Source organism: Anomaloglossus baeobatrachus, chromosome 10 (assembly GCF_048569485.1).
Source record: "Anomaloglossus baeobatrachus isolate aAnoBae1 chromosome 10, aAnoBae1.hap1, whole genome shotgun sequence".
In the NCBI taxonomy this organism is placed as follows: Eukaryota; Metazoa; Chordata; class Amphibia; order Anura; family Aromobatidae; genus Anomaloglossus; species Anomaloglossus baeobatrachus.
The window spans coordinates 34,976,666-34,997,248 of NC_134362.1; the positions used below are offsets into that span (position 1 = coordinate 34,976,666).

Consider the following 20,583-nt stretch of genomic DNA (forward strand, 5'->3'; position numbering starts at 1 on the left):
GTTATATTCTTGTATTTAGGAGCAGTATTATAGTAGTTATATTCTTGTACATAGGGGGCAGTATTATAGTAGTTATATTCTTGTACATAGGCAGCGGTATTATTGTAGTTATATTCTTGTACATAGGGGGCAGTATTATAGCAGTTATATTCTTGTACATAGGGGGCAGTATTATAATAGTTACATTCTGGTACATAGGGGACAGTATTATAGTAGTTATATTCTTGTATATAGGAGCAGTATTATAGTAGTTATATTCTTGTAAATAGGAGCAGTATTATAGCAGTTATATTCTTGTACATAGGCAGCGGTATTATAGTAGTTATATTCTTGTACATAGGGGCAGTATTATAGTAGTTATATTGTATATTCTGGGCAGTATTATAGTAGATATATTCTTGTACATAGGGGCAGTATTATAGTAGTTATACTCTTGTACATAGGGGCAGTATTATAGTAGTTATACTCTTGTACATAGGGGCAGTATTATAGTAGTTATATTCTTGTACATAGGGGCAGTATTATAGTAGATATATTCTTGTACATAGGGGCAGTATTATAGTAGTTATACTCTTGTACATAGGAGCAGTATTATAGTAGTTACATTCTTGTACATAGGAGGTAGTATTATAGTAGTTATATTCTTGTACATAGGGGCAGTATTATAGTAGTTATATTGTATATTCTGGGCAGTATTATAGTAGATATATTCTTGTACATAGGGGCAGTATTATAGTAGTTATATTCTTGTACATAGGGGCAGTATTATAGTAGTTATATTGTATATTCTGGGCAGTATTATAGTAGATATATTCTTGTACATAGGAGCAGTATTATAGTAGTTATACTCTTGTACATAGGAGGCAGTATTATAGTAGATATATTCTTGTACATAGGGGCAGTATTATAGTAGTTATATTGTATATTCTGGGCAGTATTATAGTAGATATATTCTTGTACATAGGAGCAGTATTATAGTAGTTATACTCTTGTACATAGGAGGCAGTATTATAGTAGATATATTCTTGTACATAGGGGCAGTATTATAGTAGTTATATTGTATATTCTGGGCAGTATTATAGTAGTTATATTCTTGTACATAGGGGCAGTATTATAGTAGTTATATTGTATATTCTGGGCAGTATTTCTAAAGTTACAGATTATACATTGTATATTAATAAGCAGGAGATATTTTTGAGCTTTATAGGCTTTGTGTCAAGACAATATAAAGTTTGTGTCCCTTTATTAGGAGTGATGATGATGATGATTGGCTTTGTGTCATCCCATTCTGCAGTATGGGTTGATGTTTACCATCAGTATTATCGGGTGTTTGCAGGTGGAGGATCCGCAGTAGGGTGCACATAGGACGGTATGAGGCTGCTGACCTGGCACAGGTGTCTCGCTTGTTTTGCCCATGCTGCTCTCGTCTGTTGTGTGCGGTTTTGTCGTGTTCCGGCGTGAAGGCTGGGTTTGTTGCTGGTATCATCCGGCCTCATTACTCTATCTCAAGATTTATTAAAGAATGTGGATAAAAGTAGAAGTAGCCGGAGAAGTGTGGATCAGAGGAGAGCGAAGGAGACGAAGTAAGAAGAGACAGGGACTTTATGGAGGCTAACATCCCACTCACGAAACTAAAAATGATTTGTCTGATTATATAAGAACAGCTTGTATTAATGACCTAATTATAGTTCTGCAGAGATATAAGAGGAGCGGCTGATATCAGTGACCTCTTATTACAGTACAGTAGAGATATAAGAGGAGCGGCTGATATCAGTGACCTCTTATTACAGTCCAGCAGAGATATAAGAGGAGCGGCTGATATCAGTGACCTCTTATTACAGTCCAGCAGAGATATAAGAGGAGCAGCTGATATCAGTGACCTCTTATTACAGTCCAGCAGAGATATAAGAGGAGCGGCTGATATCAGTGACCTCTTATTACAGTCCTGCAGAGATATAAGAGGAGCGGCTGATATCAGTGACCTCATATTACAGTACAGTAGAGATATAAGAGGAGCGGCTGATATCAGTGACCTCTTATTACAGTCCTGCAGAGATATAAGAGGAGCGGCTGATATCAGTGACCTCTTATTACAGTCCATCAGAGATATAAGAGGAGCGGCTGATATCAGTGACCTCTTATTACAGTCCTGCAGAGATATAAGAGGAGCGGCTGACATCAGTGACCTCTTATTACAGTCCTGCAGAGATATAAGAGGAGCGGCTGATATCAGTGACCTCTTATTACAGTCCATCAGAGATATAAGAGGAGCGGCTGATATCAGTGACCTCTTATTACAGTCCAGCAGAGATATAAGAGGAGCGGCTGATATCAGTGACCTCTTATTACAGTACAGTAGAGATATAAGAGGAGCGGCTGATATCAGTGACCTCTTATTACAGTCCAGCAGAGATATAAGAGGAGCGGCTGATATCAGTGACCTCTTATTACACTCCAGCAGAGATAGAAGAGGAGCGGCTGATATCAGTGACCTCTTATTACAGTCCATCAGAGATATAAGAGGAGCGGCTGATATCAGTGACCTCTTATTACAGTCCAGCAGAGAGATAAGAGGAGCGGCTGATATCAGTGACCTCTTATTACAGTACAGTAGAGATATAAGAGGAGCGGCTGATATCAGTGACCTCTTATTACAGTCCAGCAGAGATATAAGAGGAGCGGCTGATATCAGTGACCTCTTATTACACTCCAGCAGAGATAGAAGAGGAGCGGCTGATATCAGTGACCTCTTATTACAGTCCTGCAGAGATATAAGAGGAGCGGCTGATATCAGTGACCTCTTATTACAGTCCATCAGAGATATAAGAGGAGCGTCTGATATCAGTGACCTCTTATTACAGTCCTGCAGAGATATAAGAGGAGCGTCTGATATCAGTGACCTCTTATTACAGTCCTGCAGAGATATAAGAGGAGCGGCTGACATCAGTGACCTCTTATTACAGTCCTGCAGAGATATAAGAGGAGCGGCTGATATCAGTGACCTCTTATTACAGTCCATCAGAGATATAAGAGGAGCGTCTGATATCAGTGACCTCTTATTACAGTCCTGCAGAGATATAAGAGGAGCGGCTGATATCACTGACCTCTTATTACAGTACAGTAGAGATATAAGAGGAGCGGCTGATATCAGTGACCTCTTATTACAGTCCAGCAGTGATATAAGAGGAGCGGCTGATATCAGTGACCTCATATTACAGTCCAGTAGAGATATAAGAGGTGCGGCTAATATCGGTGACCTCTTATTACAGTCCGGCAGAGATATAAGAGGAGCAGCTGATATCAGTGACCTCTTATTACAGTCCTGCAGAGATATAAGAGGTGCGGCTAATATCAGTGACCTCTTATTACAGTACAGGAGAGATAGAAGAGGAGCGGCTGTTCCCCCTGCTTCAGTTTGATTTAAAAATATAAACTGTGTTTTACTCACCCTCCCCAGGTCCAGCATTGAGTCTGTGCCACTGCCTCTAGTCTCTCTTTTTGTCAGCAGCGCTGACGTTGCATCAATAGCGCTGCAACCAACACAGATTTTCCAGTTGCTGAGATAGATGACAATTGGTGCTTATAACATTCTAAGACGAGGGAGCAACTAGAAGTCAACATTCTGCTGCAAGTTCTCCTGAGACTACAGTTCTCCATAACACTTTATAGGCACCAACTGTCACATTCCTATCTCAGTAATGGGAAAATCTTTATTCACTGAAAACACATTTTACCCTAGAAATGAGAATTTCGAGACTGAAAGATCAGACCAGGAGGAGAAAATATATTACAAAGCGTCTTATTTTCACTTGTAATATTGATTTATGGCAAGAAAAAAAAAAAAGTCAACAACTTTGGAACGATGTTGACCCCTTCAGAGAGCTTTTGTCCTCCGTTCTCCGTTTTGCTTGCACATTTCCGGTTCTGCTTTGTGTCTTTTTGGGGTCCCTGCGTTCTGTGTGAACCTGTGGGGGCAGAGCCCCCCGGCTGTCACCGCTCCGCTGCCTCCTGTAATGTTACTGAGGTTCTCCATTTGTGATACTCCCCATAAATCCACGGGTAATGATGACACCTGGAAGACATTGGATTAGCGAGCGCTGCCGGGATTAATATTCCTTCATGGAATGTGCAGCTTCTCGCTAATCCTGATGGATTCTTATTTTGATTGTCTGAGAAATTTGAAAGAATTTGCTGCGTAAACGTTCCCATGATCTGTGCAAAAAAAAAGGAGCAAAGAAGGATCTTCCAGCCGCGAAAACAAACCTTTTTAATATTGGAAAATGAAAACAACTTTTTTTTTGTTTTTGTGGCTGCAAAATATCTGCAATATAAGGAGACAACGTTGCAATAAGTGACTGTAAATCTCCCACTGTGCAGTTCGGCTATGTGCGCACTAAAAAAGTGATTTTTCTCAAGAAACATTCTTGAGAGACATTCTGGGAGTTGAAGATTCCCACACCTGCGGGAAAAAACGCACCAAATCCGCGGTAAAACCGCATGCGTTTTTACCGCGGATTAGCCGCGATTTTACCGCGGATTTTCCGCAGGTTGTTCCTGACACATGCAAGTATAGAAATTCCGGCGGTATTCCACAGGTAATAATGAACATGCTCATTTTCTCAAGAAATTTTCTTGAGAAAAATCCGCAGCGTGCGCACAGCTATTTTTTTTTTAACACATAGGTTTTGCTGGGAAATGTCTGCAGAAAGATTTCTAATCGTTCTCAAGAAATTTCCGCGGCAAATCCGCGGGTAAAAAGGTCTAGTGCGCACATAGCCTAAGGGTCCGTTCCCACGATGCATTTTACAGTACAAGCAAAGTGAATGGGATTAATAGAAATCTCTGTAATGTTATGTATGTACACAGTGTTTGCACCAGCAGAATAGTGAGTGCAGCTCTGGAGTATAATACAGAATGTAACTCAGGATCAGTACAGGATAAGTAATGTAAAGTATGTACACAGTGATTCCACCAGCAGAATAGTGAGTGCAGCTCTGGAGTATAATACAGGATGTAACTCAGGATCAGTACAGGTTAAGTAATGTAATGTATGTACACAGTGACTGCACCAGCAGAATAGTGAGTGCAGCTCTGGAGTATAATACAGGATGTAACTCAGGATCAGTACAGGATAAGTAATGTAATGTATGTACACAGTGACTGCACCAGCAGAATAGTGAGTGCAGCTCTGGAGTATAATACAGGATGTAACTCCAGATCAGTAATGTAATGTATGTACACAGTGACTGCACCAGCAGAATAGTGAGTGCAGCTCTGGGGAATAATACAGGATGTAACTCAGGATCAGTAAAGGATAAGTAATGTAATGTATGTACACAGTGACTGCACCAGCAGAATAGTGAGTGCAGCTCTGGAGTATAATACAGGATGTAACTCAGGATCAGTACAGGATAAGTAATGTAATGTATGTACACAGTGTCTGAACCAGCAGAAAAGTGAGTACAGCTCTGGAGTATAATACAGGATGTAACTCCAGATCAGTAATGTAATGTATGTACACAGTGACTGCACCAGCAGAATAGTGAGTGCAGCTCTGGAGTATAATACAGGATATAACTCAGGATCAGTACAGGATCAGTAATGTAATGTATGTACACAGTGACTGCACCAGCAGAATAGTGAGTGCAGCTCTGGAGTATAATACAGGAGGTAACTCAGGATCAGTACAGGATAAGTAATGTAATGTATTTACACAGTGACTGCACCAGCAGAATAGTGAGTGCAGCTCTGGAGTATAATACAGGATGTAACTCCAGATCAGTAATGTAATGTATATACACAGTGACTGCACCAGCAGAATAGTGAGTGCAGCTCTGGGGTATAATACAGGATGTAACTCAGGATCAGTACAGGATCAGTAATGTAATGTATGTACACAGTGACTGCACCAGCAGAATAGTGAGTGCAGCTCTGGGGTATAATACAGGATGTAACTCAGGATCAGTACAGGATCAGTAATGTAATGTATGTACACAGTGACTGCACCAGCAGAATAGTGAGTGCAGCTCTGGAGTATAATACAGGAGGTAACTCAGGATCAGTACAGGATAAGTAATGTAATGTATTTACACAGTGACTGCACCAGCAGAATAGTGAGTGCAGCTCTGGAGTATAATACGGGATGTAACTCAGGATCCGTACATAGGTAATGTAATGTATGTACACAAGGACTGCACCAGCAGAATAGTGAGTGCAGCTCTGGGGTATAATACAGGATGTAACTGGTCAATAATTTCATGTATGTAGATAATGACTCAGCTGTGGACTGTCCATACTTGCTGGGTTTGGGCCCTTTACTATATTCCTTGTGACTGTTAGCTGGAGGGTTTTCTAGGACACCTTGGCGAGGTCCTGTACTCTCCTCCTGGACGGTGTAAGTAATATTTTGGCACTTAGCGCCTCATTTTTCTCATTTCTTCATGGAATGTGTTGGCCATGATGTTTCTCTGAATGATTCTCGTATGGATCATAAAATCTTTTTGGGCAGCTGCGAGCTCCATCAGTGAGGCGAAGCCTCGGGGAATTAGGAAATGAACAGTTGTTGGAAGGTAGAAGAAGCGTGAGATAAACACGTTCCCTGTAACCCTTTCCACGGTGCGAGGTCCTGGACACTGCAGTCTGCTCTGCAGCGGGGAGGTTGGGCTCCTGCAGATTTCTGCTCTGGATCCACCTCTGGACATAAGACTGGAGAGGTACAAGTAAAAACCCCATAAAAATGGGAAGAGGCGTCAAAATGCAATTCCCATCCAGAGAAATTGGTTCTGTTAGATTGTAACAGATTAGCAGAAATGACCAAGTATAAAACAATTCTTCTGTTCTAGGCACTTGGCGTTCTATAATGGAAAGTGCAGGGCCAACTGCAGCACAGAGTATTTCAGGAGAAGACTGTACTGATCTTGTTGGGAGGATAGACACTTGGCGTCATATAATGGAAAGTGCAGGTTCCACAGCAGCACAGAGTATTTCAGGAGTCTATCCTCCCAACAAGATAAGTACAGTCTGCTCTTGAAATACTCTGCTGCTGTGGACCCTGCTCTTTCCAGTTATATAATGCCAACTGTCTATCCTCCCAGTAAGATCAGTACAGTTTTCTTGGCCACAGCAGCACAGAGTATTTCAGGAGAAGACTACTGATCTTATTAGGAGCATAGACAGCATTATAGAATGGAAAGTGCAGGGTCCACTTCAGCAGAATATTTCAGGAGAAGGCTGTACTGATCTTGTTGGGAGGATAGAGTTGATGTTATATAATGGAAAGAGCAGGGTCCACTGTAGCACAGAGTATTTCAGGAAAAGACTGCACTGATGTTGGGAGGATAGACAGTTGGTGTTATATAATGGAAAGTGCAGGGTCCACAGCAGCACAGAGTATTTCTGGAGAAGACTGTACTGATATTCTTGGGAGGATAGACAGTTTGCGTTATAGCATGGGAAGAGCAGGGTCCACAGCAGCACAGAGTGTTTCAGGAGAAGACTGTACTAATCTTGTTGGGAAAATACACAGTTGGCATTATAGAATGGAAAATGCAGGGCCAACTGCAGCACAGAGTATTTCAGGAGAAGACTGTACTGATCTTGTAGGCAGGATAGACAGTTGGTATTATATAATGTAAAGTTCAGGATGCACTGCAGCACAGAGTATTTCAGGAGAAGACTATACTGATCTTGTTGGGAGGATAGACAGTTGGCCATATAGAATGGAAAGAGCAGGATCCACAACAGCACAGAGTATTTCAGGAGAAGACTGTGCTGATCTGGTTGGGAGTATAGGCAGTTAGCGTTATATAATGGAAATAGCAGGACCCACAGCAGCACAGAGTATTTCAGTAAAAGTATATGTTGATTTTGTGAGGAATCGAATCTTTAGACCAGGGGTGGGGAACCTTTTTTCTGCCAGGGGCCATTTGGAAATTTCTACCAACCTTCGGGGGCCGCACAAAATTATCAACTTAAAAATTATATAAATAAAGCAACTGGATATGGATATACCGTATGGACAAAGTAGTAATATAGCTTGGTAATCCACCAATAAATAAATACGCCTAAAATATAACTTTTAATAATAATAAATAAAAGGTAAAAGGACCAAAACAAACATATATAGCGCAAATGCGCCTAAAAATTGTCACCAGCTGTGATATCCTATGTCTCTGGTATTTAGGATTGTACTGTCACAGACAACAATAAATAGTAGGCAGTAGAATAATCGGCAATATGTAACCCTCATCAGGTATCATATGATAGGGAAATAAAAGGCAACAATCTCACCCGTCTTCAATTCAATTCATCAGGGGTGTGTGTTCCTTAGCCGCAGTAAGTGTAAACAAAATGGATTATATGTGGAAGCCATAGGACCTCGATATAATGTGGCAACTCCGTTTGTTTACACTTACTGCGGCTAAGGAACACACACCCCTGATGAATTGAATTGAAGACGGGTGAGATTGTTGCCTTTTATTTCCCTATCATATGATACCTGATGAGGGTTACATATTGCCGATTATTCTACTGCCTACTATTTATTGTTGTCTGTGACAGTACAATCCTAAATACCAGAGACATAGGATATCACAGCTGGTGACAATTTTTAGGCGCATTTGCGCTATATATGTTTGTTTTGGTCCTTTTACCTTTTATTTATTATTATTAAAAGTTATATTTTAGGCGTATTTATTTATTGGTGGATTACCAAGCTATATTACAACTTAAAAATTACCCTAATATATTTGGTCAAACAATTAACTCACTGTGGCGGCTGGAGCTTCTACTCTTTGGTGCAGCTGTAATATTAGGCGATATTGATCTTTTTGCTTTTCATAACTGCTTTTGCAGGTTTGAGTTGGCTGGGACTGCTGTATATACATCACAGGGGAGGGTTGGGAGGAATATAGATCACTGGGGAGGCTGGGGGCATAGACATCACTGGGGGGTACATACATCACTGGGGGATACATACATCATTGATGGGGAGCACAAACATAGCTGGGGGGATAAACATTGCTGGGGAGGGCTGGGAGGAATATACATCACTAGGGAAGCAGCAGGGCATAGACGTCACTGGGGGTACATACATCACTGGGCGGCACAGACTTCACTGGGGGTATATACACATCACTGGGTTACACAGACATAGCTGGGGGGCACAAACATTGCTGGGGTTATATAAATAGCCGGGGGCAAACAGCCCTGGGGGATGCCGGAGGGACACAGACAGCCCTGGGGGCACAGAGAATGATGGGAGAGGCTGGAGGCACAGACAAATCAGGGGGACGCTGGGGGCACAGATGGCACAGAGAAGGATGGGAGAGGCTGAAGGCACAGACAGAACTGGGAGAGGCTCGGGGCACAGAGATCACTGGGGAAGCACAGATCACTGGGGAGACTGGGGGGGCACAGATCACTGGGGAGACTGGGGGGCCACAGATCACTGGGGAGACTGGGGGGGCACAGATGACTGGGGGGGCACAGATCACTGGGGAGACTGGGGGGCATAGATCACTGGGGGGGCACAGATCACAGGGGAGACTGGGGGGGGAGGCACCGAACATTGGGGGTGCACAGATCACTGGGGAGACTAGAAGGGCACAGAACACTGGGGGGGCATAGATCACTGGGGAGACTAGGGGGCACAGATCACTGGGGGGAAAGAGGGGCACAGAGCACTGGGGGTACAGAGCGCTGGGGGCACAGGCAGACCCGGATGAGCTTGGAGGTAGTTAGAGAACTGGGGGAGGTTGGGATCACTGAGCGCTGGAGGTGGCTGCGGGCACGGAGAGCTCTGCCGTCGGGCACAGAGAGGAGCAGCCGCCTTTGCCGCTGGGCACAGGGAGCCGCCGGGCACAGAGAGGAGCCGCCGCCGCAACCGCCGGGCACAGGGAGCCGCCGCCGCAACCGCCGGGCACAGGGAGCTGCAACCTGGCACAGGGATCCGCCGCCACAACCGCCGGGCACGGAGCCGCCGGGCACAGGGAGGCGCTGCCCGGCAGAGTAAGGCCTGGGGGATGATTGGCAGTCAATCCTCTCCTTTTGATTTTAGCGCTCCTCACGCCGACCCCACCTACAAAGTACGTCCTCACGTAGGCAGTGCCAGCGTGCGGACGTAGTCTTTCAGATATAGGAAATGCAGTGTTCAGCATTGAACGCGCTGTGTGTGGTTTTAAAGGGCCAGCAGCCAGTAAGATGCGGCTGCCGCCCCAGCACTGCAGTCCCCGGGAATCAGCCCGGGGGCCGCAGAAAAAGTCGTCGCGGGCCGCATACGGCCCACAGGCCGGAGGTTCCCCACCCCTGCTTTAGACTAATAAAAGGAGCAGAGGTCTCAAGCAGCGCAGAGTTTTTAGGAGATGGCTCTGAAATCGTGATCCTAGGCCCCCTTCACATATGTCAATCCCAATTCCCCCAATGTCTTTCCTTTCGCAGTAACTATGGCATTGTGCAGCCCCCAGTTCCCCCTTCACATATGTCAATCCCAATTCCCCCAATGTCTTTCCTTTCGCAGTAACTATGGCATTGTGCAGCCCCCAGTTCCCCCTTCCCATATGTCAATCCCAATTCCCCCAATGTCTTTCCTTTCGCAGTAACTATGGCATTGTGCAGCCCCCTGTTCCCCCTTCCCATATGTCAATCCTAATTCCCCCAATGTCTTTCCTTCCGCAGCAGCTCTGGCATTGTGCGGCCCCCTGTTCCCCCTTCCCATATGTCAATCCTAATTCCCCCAATGTCTTTCCTTCCGCAGCAGCTCTGGCATTGTGCGGCCCCCAGTTCCCCCTTCCCATATGTCAATCCTAATTCCCCCAATGTCTTTCCTTCCGCAGCAGCTCTGGCATTGTGCGGCCCCCAGTTCCCCCTTCCCATATGTCAATCCTAATTCCCCCAATGTCTTTCCTTCCGCAGCAGCTCTGGCATGGTGCGGCCCCTGTTCATCTGTCTTACTGATTTCTCCTTTTTTTTTTTTTCCTGCAGTTTTGTCAGCCGGGCGGATGGCAGCTTTCACGAGAGCGGAAACAACCCACCTTCTTCGTCGTAGTGTTGACCGATATCGACTCGGACCGCCACTACTGCGCGTGTCTGACGTTCTACGAGGCGGAAATCAACCTGCAGGTGAGGAAATGGGATTTTAAAGGGGTTGTGCATAGCTATAAAGGCAAATTCTGCATTCATAGAGGACATTTTCTAAAATCGCGTGCTTTGCAAATGGTTACAACTGACGTCTTACACTTTGATGGTTCAGTCTTTCATAACTTTCTCAGGATCTCCACTTGCCGTAGGTTGATGTGACCAAGTTTATTGCCATCCATAGATTAAAGGTTTGTTACATTGTATCAGTGCAGCTGGTTATCCGCCAGATTATTGATCAAACTGATACATTGTAGCAAATTAATCAGCTGTGAGACATATTGGGCTTCAATAATACCAGATCCATGGGTGAATTCAGCCTTTCCTTTGCTCCGGCACGAGCATGACGGTACACCCGGACCCTGCAATCATCATCCGTTTTCACGCCGGAGATTATTTTTAGTTGTTTCAAAATAAATCTGGAATAAGATGCTGTTTTTCTTGCGATGACTTCTCCCCCGCATGAGTGGAGCTCACTGACCGTCCCTCTGCGGGATCTTCTGGAATCTTATCAGAATTCTTGCAGATAACGCCCGTGTCACGGTGGGTCAGCGTTTCTGCGATTTCTCCCGATAAGTCATCTTTTGGCCTCATTTTCCTCGTTACAAATATCTTCTGCTAATCCCTTATTAAGCAGTTGTGGCCTCGTGTAAACACGATGAAATCAATCCTCCCCCGCACCAATAGTGACTGATAGGAAGGATTTGGCGCAAGGCGCGGGGGTCGCGGGGCTGGAATGCCATTCACCGTCCAGTTCTAAATTAAATCATCGCTCCAATTCCGGACATCACTGTACAGTTTACATCCAGATACAATCGAACGGGGAGTCACCGCAGGGTTACATTACATAGTGTAACTGACTGTAGGGGGGCTGCCAATGAGTCCTCATAAAAGGGGGCTGCCAATATGTCCTCATAAGAGGTGGCTGCCAATGAGTCCTCATAAGAGGGGGCTGCCAATGAGTCCTCATAAGAGAGGGCTGTCAATGAGTCCTCATAAGAGGGGGCTGCCAATGAGTCCTCATAAGAGGGGGCTGCCAATGAGTCCTCATAAGAGGGGGCTGCCAATGAGTCCTCATAAGAGGGGGCTGCCAATGAGTCCTCATAAGAGGGGGCTGCCAATGAGTCCTCATAAGAGGGGGCTGCCAATGAGTCCTCATAAGAGGGGGCTGCCAATGAGTCCTCATAAGAGGGGGCTGCCAATGAGTCCTCATAAGAGGGGGCTGCCAATGAGTCCTCATAAGAGGGGGCTGCCAATGAGTCCTCATAAGAGGGGGCTGCCAATGAGTCCTCATAAGAGGGGGCTGCCAATGAGTCCTCATAAGAGGGGGCTGCCAATGAGTCCTCATAAGAGGGGGCTGCCAATGAGTCCTCATAAGAGGGGGCTGCCAATGAGTCCTCATAAAAGGGGGCTGCCAATGAGTCCTCATAAAAGGGGGCTGCCAATGAGTCCTCATAAAGGGGGGCTGCCAATGAGTCCTCATAAGGGGAGAAACTGATCTAATACTCACATCCTCTATAATCCAAATCTCGCACCGCCGTCTCCAAGACATCCCTCGTGCTGCCCCAGTTTTTTGCAATGCACTACCTCAGTGATCTATCTAGTACCTAATTCTCTAGGATTGTCCGCACTGAGGATTGACAGGTCACTGGTTGTCCCCATTATGGATAGAATTCTGTTGGTTTGAGGGCTGCCCGGTCGTTGTTGTGCTGCCCATAGTGTGAGGCTCGGTGCATGCCATCTCACTGTATCACCCCCCGCCTCCGGTCTGGACGCTCCCACATGCGGCTCTGCTGGTTTTGTTTATGAAGCATTTCTAACCTTCTAATCTGATTTTTGTGACCCCGGGTCCCAGCAGACTCCAGATCCCCGAGTTTACATAACTCTACAGCTGTGTCTGATTCCCGGCGCTCGATCAGCGCGATTAATCTCCAAATAACCCACATTAGCTAAATCTTCTGTATTTAATCTCATTTGAAGTCTGAGATATTTCTTTCACACAATTACAGCAGAATGTGGAGATACGGCCCAGATGATGCGATCCGATCCCCCGCTGCCACTTGTGATGCTCCTCATCTCTGCGGACCCCCGATATGAGGAGGCCCCTCCACTGTTTACTGCATAAGACTTAGTAATCATTGACTCGTCTTAAAGCTGCCTTTAAGATTCTGCCGATTTCCTATTAAAACCGCACAAGTCCATATCCCCCTGCCGACCCAGTGTGACAGACTACAGTGGTGAATGCTCAGTCAATCCTTTCCTGCTGGGGCCAATTTTTATATTTTGACATTTTGGGGGTTTTTTTCTCCTCCCTTTTTTTCAAAAATGATATATTATTTTACCTCGCTGTATTAGGGCTTGTTTTTTTGCCAGATAAGTTGTAAGATTGAATAATATCATTAATTTTACCATACAAGGTGCAGGAAAATCGGGAGAAAAATCCAGATTTGTAGATGGGACTATACAATTTTTTTTATTTTTTGTATATTATTATTATTATTATTAATAATAATAATTAATATTATTATTATTATTATTCTATTATTTAAGTTTTGAATTTTATTTTAGCTGAGGGAAAAGGTTCTAAGATTATTTTTTATTATATTTTCTTAAAACTGTTTTCAACTTTATACTTTTTTTTTTTTTTTTAAGTCCTCACAGGGACATTAACCTACAGTCAACTGATTGCTCACAGCATATCCTACAATATTACTGATGCTAAACGGCAGTAATTGGAGCGAGATCCGGTTGCTGCTGTTACCCGCAGATGGTAGCTGTGTAATACAGCTGGCATCTTCCGTGTATGGAGCAAGCACTGGTCACTGCTGTTACCCGCAGATTGGTAGCTGGCATCTTTTGTGTATGGAGCAAGCTCTGGTCACTGCTGTTACACAGATGGGTAGCTGTGTAAGTCAGCCGACATTTGCCATGTATGTAGCAAGCTCCAGTCCAGTCGCTGTTGTTACCCGCAGATGGTAGCTGTGTAATACAGCAGGCATCTGCTACATATGGTGCGAGCTCTGGTCGCATCTATTAGCTGCAGATGGTAGCTGTGTATTACAACCGGCATCTGCCATATGTGGATCAAGCTGCAGTCGCTGCTGATACCTGCAGATGGTAGCTGTGTAAGACAGCTGGCATCTGCCGTGTATGGAGGAAGCTCCGGTCGCTGCGGTAACCTGCAGATTGTAGCTGTGTAATACAGCCGGTATCTGCTGTATATGGAGCAAGCTCTAGTTGCTGCTGTTAACCACAGATGGTAGCTGTGTAATACAGCCGGCATCTGCCATGTATGAAGCAATCTCTGGTCGCTGCTGTTACCCACAGATGCTAGATGTGTAATACAGCCAGCATCTTCCGTGTATGGAGTGAGCTCCCATTGCTGCTGTTACTTACAGGTGGTAGCTGTATAATGCAGCCAGCATCTGCCGTGTATGAAGCAAGCTCCAGTCGTTGCTCTTACCCGCAGATTGTAGCTGTATAAAACAGCCCCCATCTGCTGTGTATTGAGCGAGCTCTGGTCGCTGCTGTTACCTGCAGATGGTACCTGTGTAATACAGCCAGCATCTTCCCTGTATGGCGTGAGCTCCGATCTCTGCTGTTACCCGCATATGGTAGCTGTGTAATACAGCCAACATCTGCCATGTTTGGAGCAAGCTTCTATACAGTGGATGTTGGTGAGAGATTAAAGGGAACGGGGGCCGTTGACGTTTCAGACATAAGCAATATTTTGTAATCTCTTCAGGCTGGAATCACACATGCAGTTTTTGATGCAGTTTTTTGAGCCAAAGCCAAGAAGGACAAGTCCGTACTTTATATATTTCCCATTCCCATGGTCACAATCCATATGTGTGTTTGCATCGGATGGCGTCAGCACCTTTCTTGCCCTTCGGCTCTTTCGCTGATGGCGTCGGTCTGCTCCCTGATTGAAGCCTCCTGTCCGGCGGAGGTGCGGAGAAGCAGCCGCTCTTGGCTTATCCCCCAATGAGGTCACCGATGGAACATACATCAGCCGCCATTTTTAAGCAACATGACAAAGAATTGTTCAAATGTTAAACTTGGCCTGAGCCGCTCGCAGATCTGTGTCCGTTTATACATGCAATACCCCAGTGTTTCTCTTACAGCATTCCTGCGCGAGCTTCAGCCCAATCACCCTGATGTCATCCATGGAGCCGGCCGGCACGGCTCTGCAAAATTAAACAACGAGATTTCCGGAGCGCGACCTTCTGTTTATTGGGCTCTTACCGCTAATCAATCTTAAAGATTGACGTTCTTGGGATAAGACTCTAGGGGCCAATACAACAGGCAGGGAAAACTCACAGAGGACACTAGAAGTAGACACCAAATTGTAGGCGCAGTTGCAAATTTCTGGGCACGTTAGTAGCCAGAATGTATGTTTCTTGCCCCCACATTCTACTTATATATCAATTAGGAAAAAAATAATCATCAATGTATCTTTGGGCATAGGAATTAGGCGATATCCTCTTTTTATAGAAATTAGAATGTATGAAAATCCAGATCCGACCTCAATAGGGCTCCTTGTTAAAGGGGTTGTCCGGTAAAGATAAGTCATCCCCTATCAGGGTACATGATCGGTGCAGGTTGCACATGCACGCTGCTGCTCCATCCTAAAAGGGATAAAAGTGATCCGTTCTGCCCATTGGGGCGGGTTCCAACAGTCGGGCCTCCATCGATGTTTGTTTTGATCTGTTATCCTTTGGATAGGCCATATCTCATTCTTTCTGGACCCCCCTTTTAAAGATGTTGTCCACCATTATGATGCTAAGAGTGAATCCAACAGGATGAATAGGATCAGGGCAGTATCTCGCATCCCATATACGACAGTCATCCTCCCCTAATTGTGGCTGCTGAGTGCACTCATTTGCCCCCTGTCAAGAAGCTGAGTTAGGAGTTAAGGAGCTGAAATATTCTTCTAGCGTTAATTCTCTGATTTCTAGATACTTAGCTTTTGCGTTCCTCCAGCATTGGTCGCTTGTTGACATTCGTGACCCCCTTTTGCGTTTCTCCAGTGTTGGTCACTTGATGACTTGCATGACCCCCTTTTGCGTTCCTCCAGTATTGGTCGCTTGATGACTTTCGTGATCCCCTTTTGCATTTCTCCAGTATTGGTCACTTGATGACTTTCATGACTCCCTTTTGCGTTCTTCCAGTGTTGGTCGCTTGATGACTTGCGTGACTCCCTTTTGCTTTCCTCCAGTGTTTGTCGCTTGATGACTTGCATAACCCCCTTTTGCCTTCCTCCAATGTTGGTCGCTTGATGGTTTGCGGGATCCCCTTTTGCGTTCCTCCAGTGTTGTTCACTTGATGTCTTGTGTGAACACTTTTTGCGTTCGTCCCGTATTGGTTGCTGGATGACTTGCGTGACCCCCTATTGCGTTATTCCAGTGTTGGTCGCTTGATGACTTAAATTATTGCCTTTTGCATTCCTCCAGTGTTGGTCGCTTGATGACTTAAATTATTCCCTTTTGCATTCCTCCAGTGTTGGTCGCTTGATGACGCCCATGATTCCTTTTTGCGTTCTTCCAGTGTTGGTGACTTGATTTCTTGTGTGACCCCCTTTTGCGTTCCTCCAGTGTGGGTCACTTGATGACTTGCATGACCCACTTTGCGTTCCTCCCGTGTTTGTCTCTTGATGACTTGCGTGACCTCTTTTTGCTTTCCTGACTCGTTGATCTCCTGGCACAGTTTTCCTGAGAAGTAGTGAGGTGACGGCTGACATGTTGTGTTGCGGTTCCTCTTCATACTTTGGTATCTGTTTCTGGTTATTTTAATGACGTGTTTTGGCTGTGTGTTGGTTTGATTGTCCGAGCATCGCTGAGAGATGAGTCAGGAGCTCCAGGGTTGCAGCCATCACATCACCCCTTGTTTTTTCCACAATGCCGCAGTACGTGACTTGTGATGGGTGTGCAGCGCTCACACCGTCCTGCTGTGATTCCTCCCCCTCGTCGTATACCTTCACCACACGATGGAGACGGACCAGGAACACTTACTTGGAACTTGTGCAATTTTCCACTAAATAAATAATTCCATAGAATTTTTCAATATTGGGGAAATTCTCGGCTTCTGCTGTTTTTTTCTTTATTTTTGCTTCGATCCTTTCCAAGTAAAATGTAGATCCTGTGACTTGTTCAGTGGGGGCTGGAAAACTATAATAACCACAAAACCGTGCAGATAAAAAATACGCTTCCTAGACCAGGTCTGACTATCATTTTCTTACTACCAGTCTCTTCTTCCTTGTTCCGACGCTTCTAAGCTTCTAAGCACCTTGCTCCCCATCACGGTCTTCCTTCTTCCCTACGTACTTTCCTTCATACTTTGCATTTTTGTTTTACTTTCCTTCCATCATTTCCTTCCTTTTCAAGTCACTTTTCTTCTTATTGGTCATAATTCCTCTCGTCCTCCGTTCTTTTATTGCATACTATCTTTCTTGTTCCCCTTCCTTTTCTTTCCTGTTCATTTACTTCTCTTCCATTTTCCTTGTCTCCTTCCCTTGCTTCTTCCTTCCTTTATACTACTCTGCTTGCTTCCCTTTTATCTCTTCTTCCATCATTTCCTCCTTTATCCAGTCACTTCTATTCTTTCAACACCAGTCTTGTTTTCCTCCCTCTCTTGCGTTTTCTTCTCACTATCCTCCTTGTATCTTTCCTCTCTTTTTCGATAGTTTCCTTCTTTATCCAGTCACTTCTTGTCTTTTTGGACCCAGTCCTGTTTTCCTCCCTCTCTTGCTCCTTCCCTTTCTTCGCAATTTCATCCTTGCTTCTCTTGCCTCCCTTTTTCCATCATTTCCTTTTTTATCCAGTAACTTCTCATCTTTTTTTTTACCCAGGTCCTTTCTTCCTCCCTCCCTTGCTCCTTCCTTTTCTTCACACTATCCTCCTTGCTCCTCTTTCCTCTCTTCTTTCATCATTTCCTTCTTTATCCAGTCACTTCTCGTCTTTTTGGACCCCAGTCATGTCTTCCTCCCTCTCTTGCTCCTTCCTTTTCTTCTCACGATCTTCCTTGCTCCTCTATCCTGCTTTCTTCCATCATTTCCTTCTTTATCCAGTCACTTCTCGTCTTTTTGGACCCCAGTCCTGTCTTCCTCCATCCCTTGCTCCTTTGTTTTCTTCTCTCGATCTTCCTTGCTCCTCTATCCTGCTTTCTTCCATCATTTCCCTCTTTATCCAGTCACTTCTCATCTTTTTGGACCCCAGTCCTGTCTTCCATTCTCCCTTGCTCCTTCCTTTTCTTCACAGTATCTTCCTTATTTCTCTTTTCTCCCTTCTTCCATCATTTCCAACTTTGTTGAGTAATTTCTTGTATTTTCTCTCCTTTCCTTCTTCCTTTACTTAGTACTTTTCTAGTTGCTATCCCTCTTTCTTTTCCGCCATCTTCTGTTCTTTTTGCTCCCCTTTCCTGTCTTCTATTCCTCCTTTCCTAATCCTCGCTCCATCCTTTTAGTTATAATAACATCTATCCTTCAAGCCACACATCCAAGCCCTCTTCAACTCATGCCGATTACAACTCAAAAACATCTCCCGTATCCGTGCTTTCCTTAACCAAGAATCGACAAAAACATTAGTGCATGCCCTCATCATCTCCCACCTCGACTACTGCAACCTCCTGCTCTCTGGCCTCCCTTCCAACACTCTTGCACCCCTCCAATCTATCCTAAACTCTGCGACCCGCTTAATCCACCTCTCCCCTTGCTATTCCCCAGCCTCGCCACTCTGCCAATCCCTTCACTGGCTTCCCATCACCCAATGACTCCAGTTCAAAACACTAACCATGACATACAAAGCCATTCACAACCTGTCTCCTCCCTACATCTGTGACCCAGTCTCCCGGTACCTACCTGCACGCAACCTCAGATCCTCACAATATCTCCTTCTCTGCTCCTCTCTTATCTCCTCTTCCCACAATCGCGTACAAGATTTCTCCCGTGCATCCCCCATACTCTGGAACGCTCTACCTCAGCACATCAGACTCTCCCCTACCGTGGAAAGCTTCAAGAGGAACCTCAAGACCCACCTCTTCCAACAAGCCTACAACCTACAATAGCCCTTAGACCAGTAGACCACTGCACAACCAGCTCTGTCCTCACCTATCGTACCATCACCCATTCCCTGTAGACTGTGAGCCCTCGCGGGCAGGGTCCTCTCTCCTCCTATACCAGTCTGTCTTGTACTGTTAATGATTATTGTACGTATACCCTCTCTCACTTGTAAAGCGCCATGGAATATATGGCGCTATAATAATAAATAATAATAATAATAATATGGCATTTGGCATTGACTTTGGTTTAAGGCTTAGTTCACATAAATATGATACACTGTTCTTATTTGGACGACCATGGCCGGAGTGGCCATGGGTGGAATGGTCCAAAGTTATAGCCACATAAACGTCTAGGAGTCTGTTAGTTCTGGTCTGGAGATCCGCTTATGTTCCCAACATTATTGCCCGATACAGCCATGTAAGACGTTTGCGCTGAATTCTCATTGACTCTGGTGGATAATCTGGAGACGAGCGTTATAAAAACACAACCATAATCGTTGACCCCTGTTAACACGAATTGGTGCAACTTCTCAGATTGACATGCCATCCAGGGTCTTTGGATAGAGGGGTCTCCACTCTGCTCTCCTGCCCTCTGTTTATGGTCAGTTTTAAACATTTTAATTGTATTATCTCAGATTATTCCTCCAGAGATAGAACATTCACATAGTAGCCCAGAAAAGTGATGTTACATGTAGTGCAGGACCTCAGAGACACCAGTCTTGCCATGCCCCCAGCAGCCCTGCCCTGAGGATAACCGTGCATGTCGTTTCAGTTTTAGGAGGACACAGCATTGGAGAGAATGGCAGTAAAATATTGGAAAGGCTGAAGAACAGCTTGATAGGACACTGGGAATGAGTGCACTTTGCCGGCCCTCTGTTGGCGCCCTCTCTGCCGGCCCTCTATTGGCGCCCTCTGCTGGCCCTCTGTTGGCTCCCTCTTTGCCGGCCCTCTGTTGGCGCCCTCTTTGCCGGCCCTCTGTTGGCGCCCTCTTTGCCGGCCCTCTGTTGGCGCCCTCTTTGCCGGCCCTCTGTTGGCGCCCTCTTTGCCGGCCCTCTGTTGGCGCCCTCTTTGCCGGCCCTCTGTTGGCGCCCTCTTTGCCGGCCCTCTGTTGGCGCCCTCTCTGCCGGCCCTCTGTTGGCGCCCTCTCTGCCGGCCCTCTGTTGGCGCCCTCTCTGCCGGCCCTCTGTTGGCGCCCTCTCTGCCGGCCCTCTGTTGGCGCCCTCTCTGCCGGCCCTCTGTTGGCGCCCTCTCTGCCGGCCCTCTGTTGGCGCCCTCTCTGCCGGCCCTCTGTTGGCGCCCTCTCTGCCGGCCCTCTGTTGGCGCCCTCTCTGCCGGCCCTCTGTTGGCGCCCTCTCTGCCGGCCCTCTGTTGGCGCCCTCTCTGCCGGCTCTCTGC

General features: G+C 45.6%; 1 protein-coding gene across 1 annotated transcript in view; it reads left to right on the plus strand.

Moving 5' to 3' along the window:
- Nucleotides 1-20,583, plus strand: part of SBF2 (SET binding factor 2) — a 321,660-nt gene that overhangs the window by 136,355 nt on the left and 164,722 nt on the right. The window contains exon 3 of the mRNA XM_075325834.1: nucleotides 10,981-11,118. Within this exon, the coding sequence (XP_075181949.1) occupies nucleotides 10,981-11,118 (138 nt within the window). The remainder of the gene's footprint in view (nucleotides 1-10,980; nucleotides 11,119-20,583) is intronic.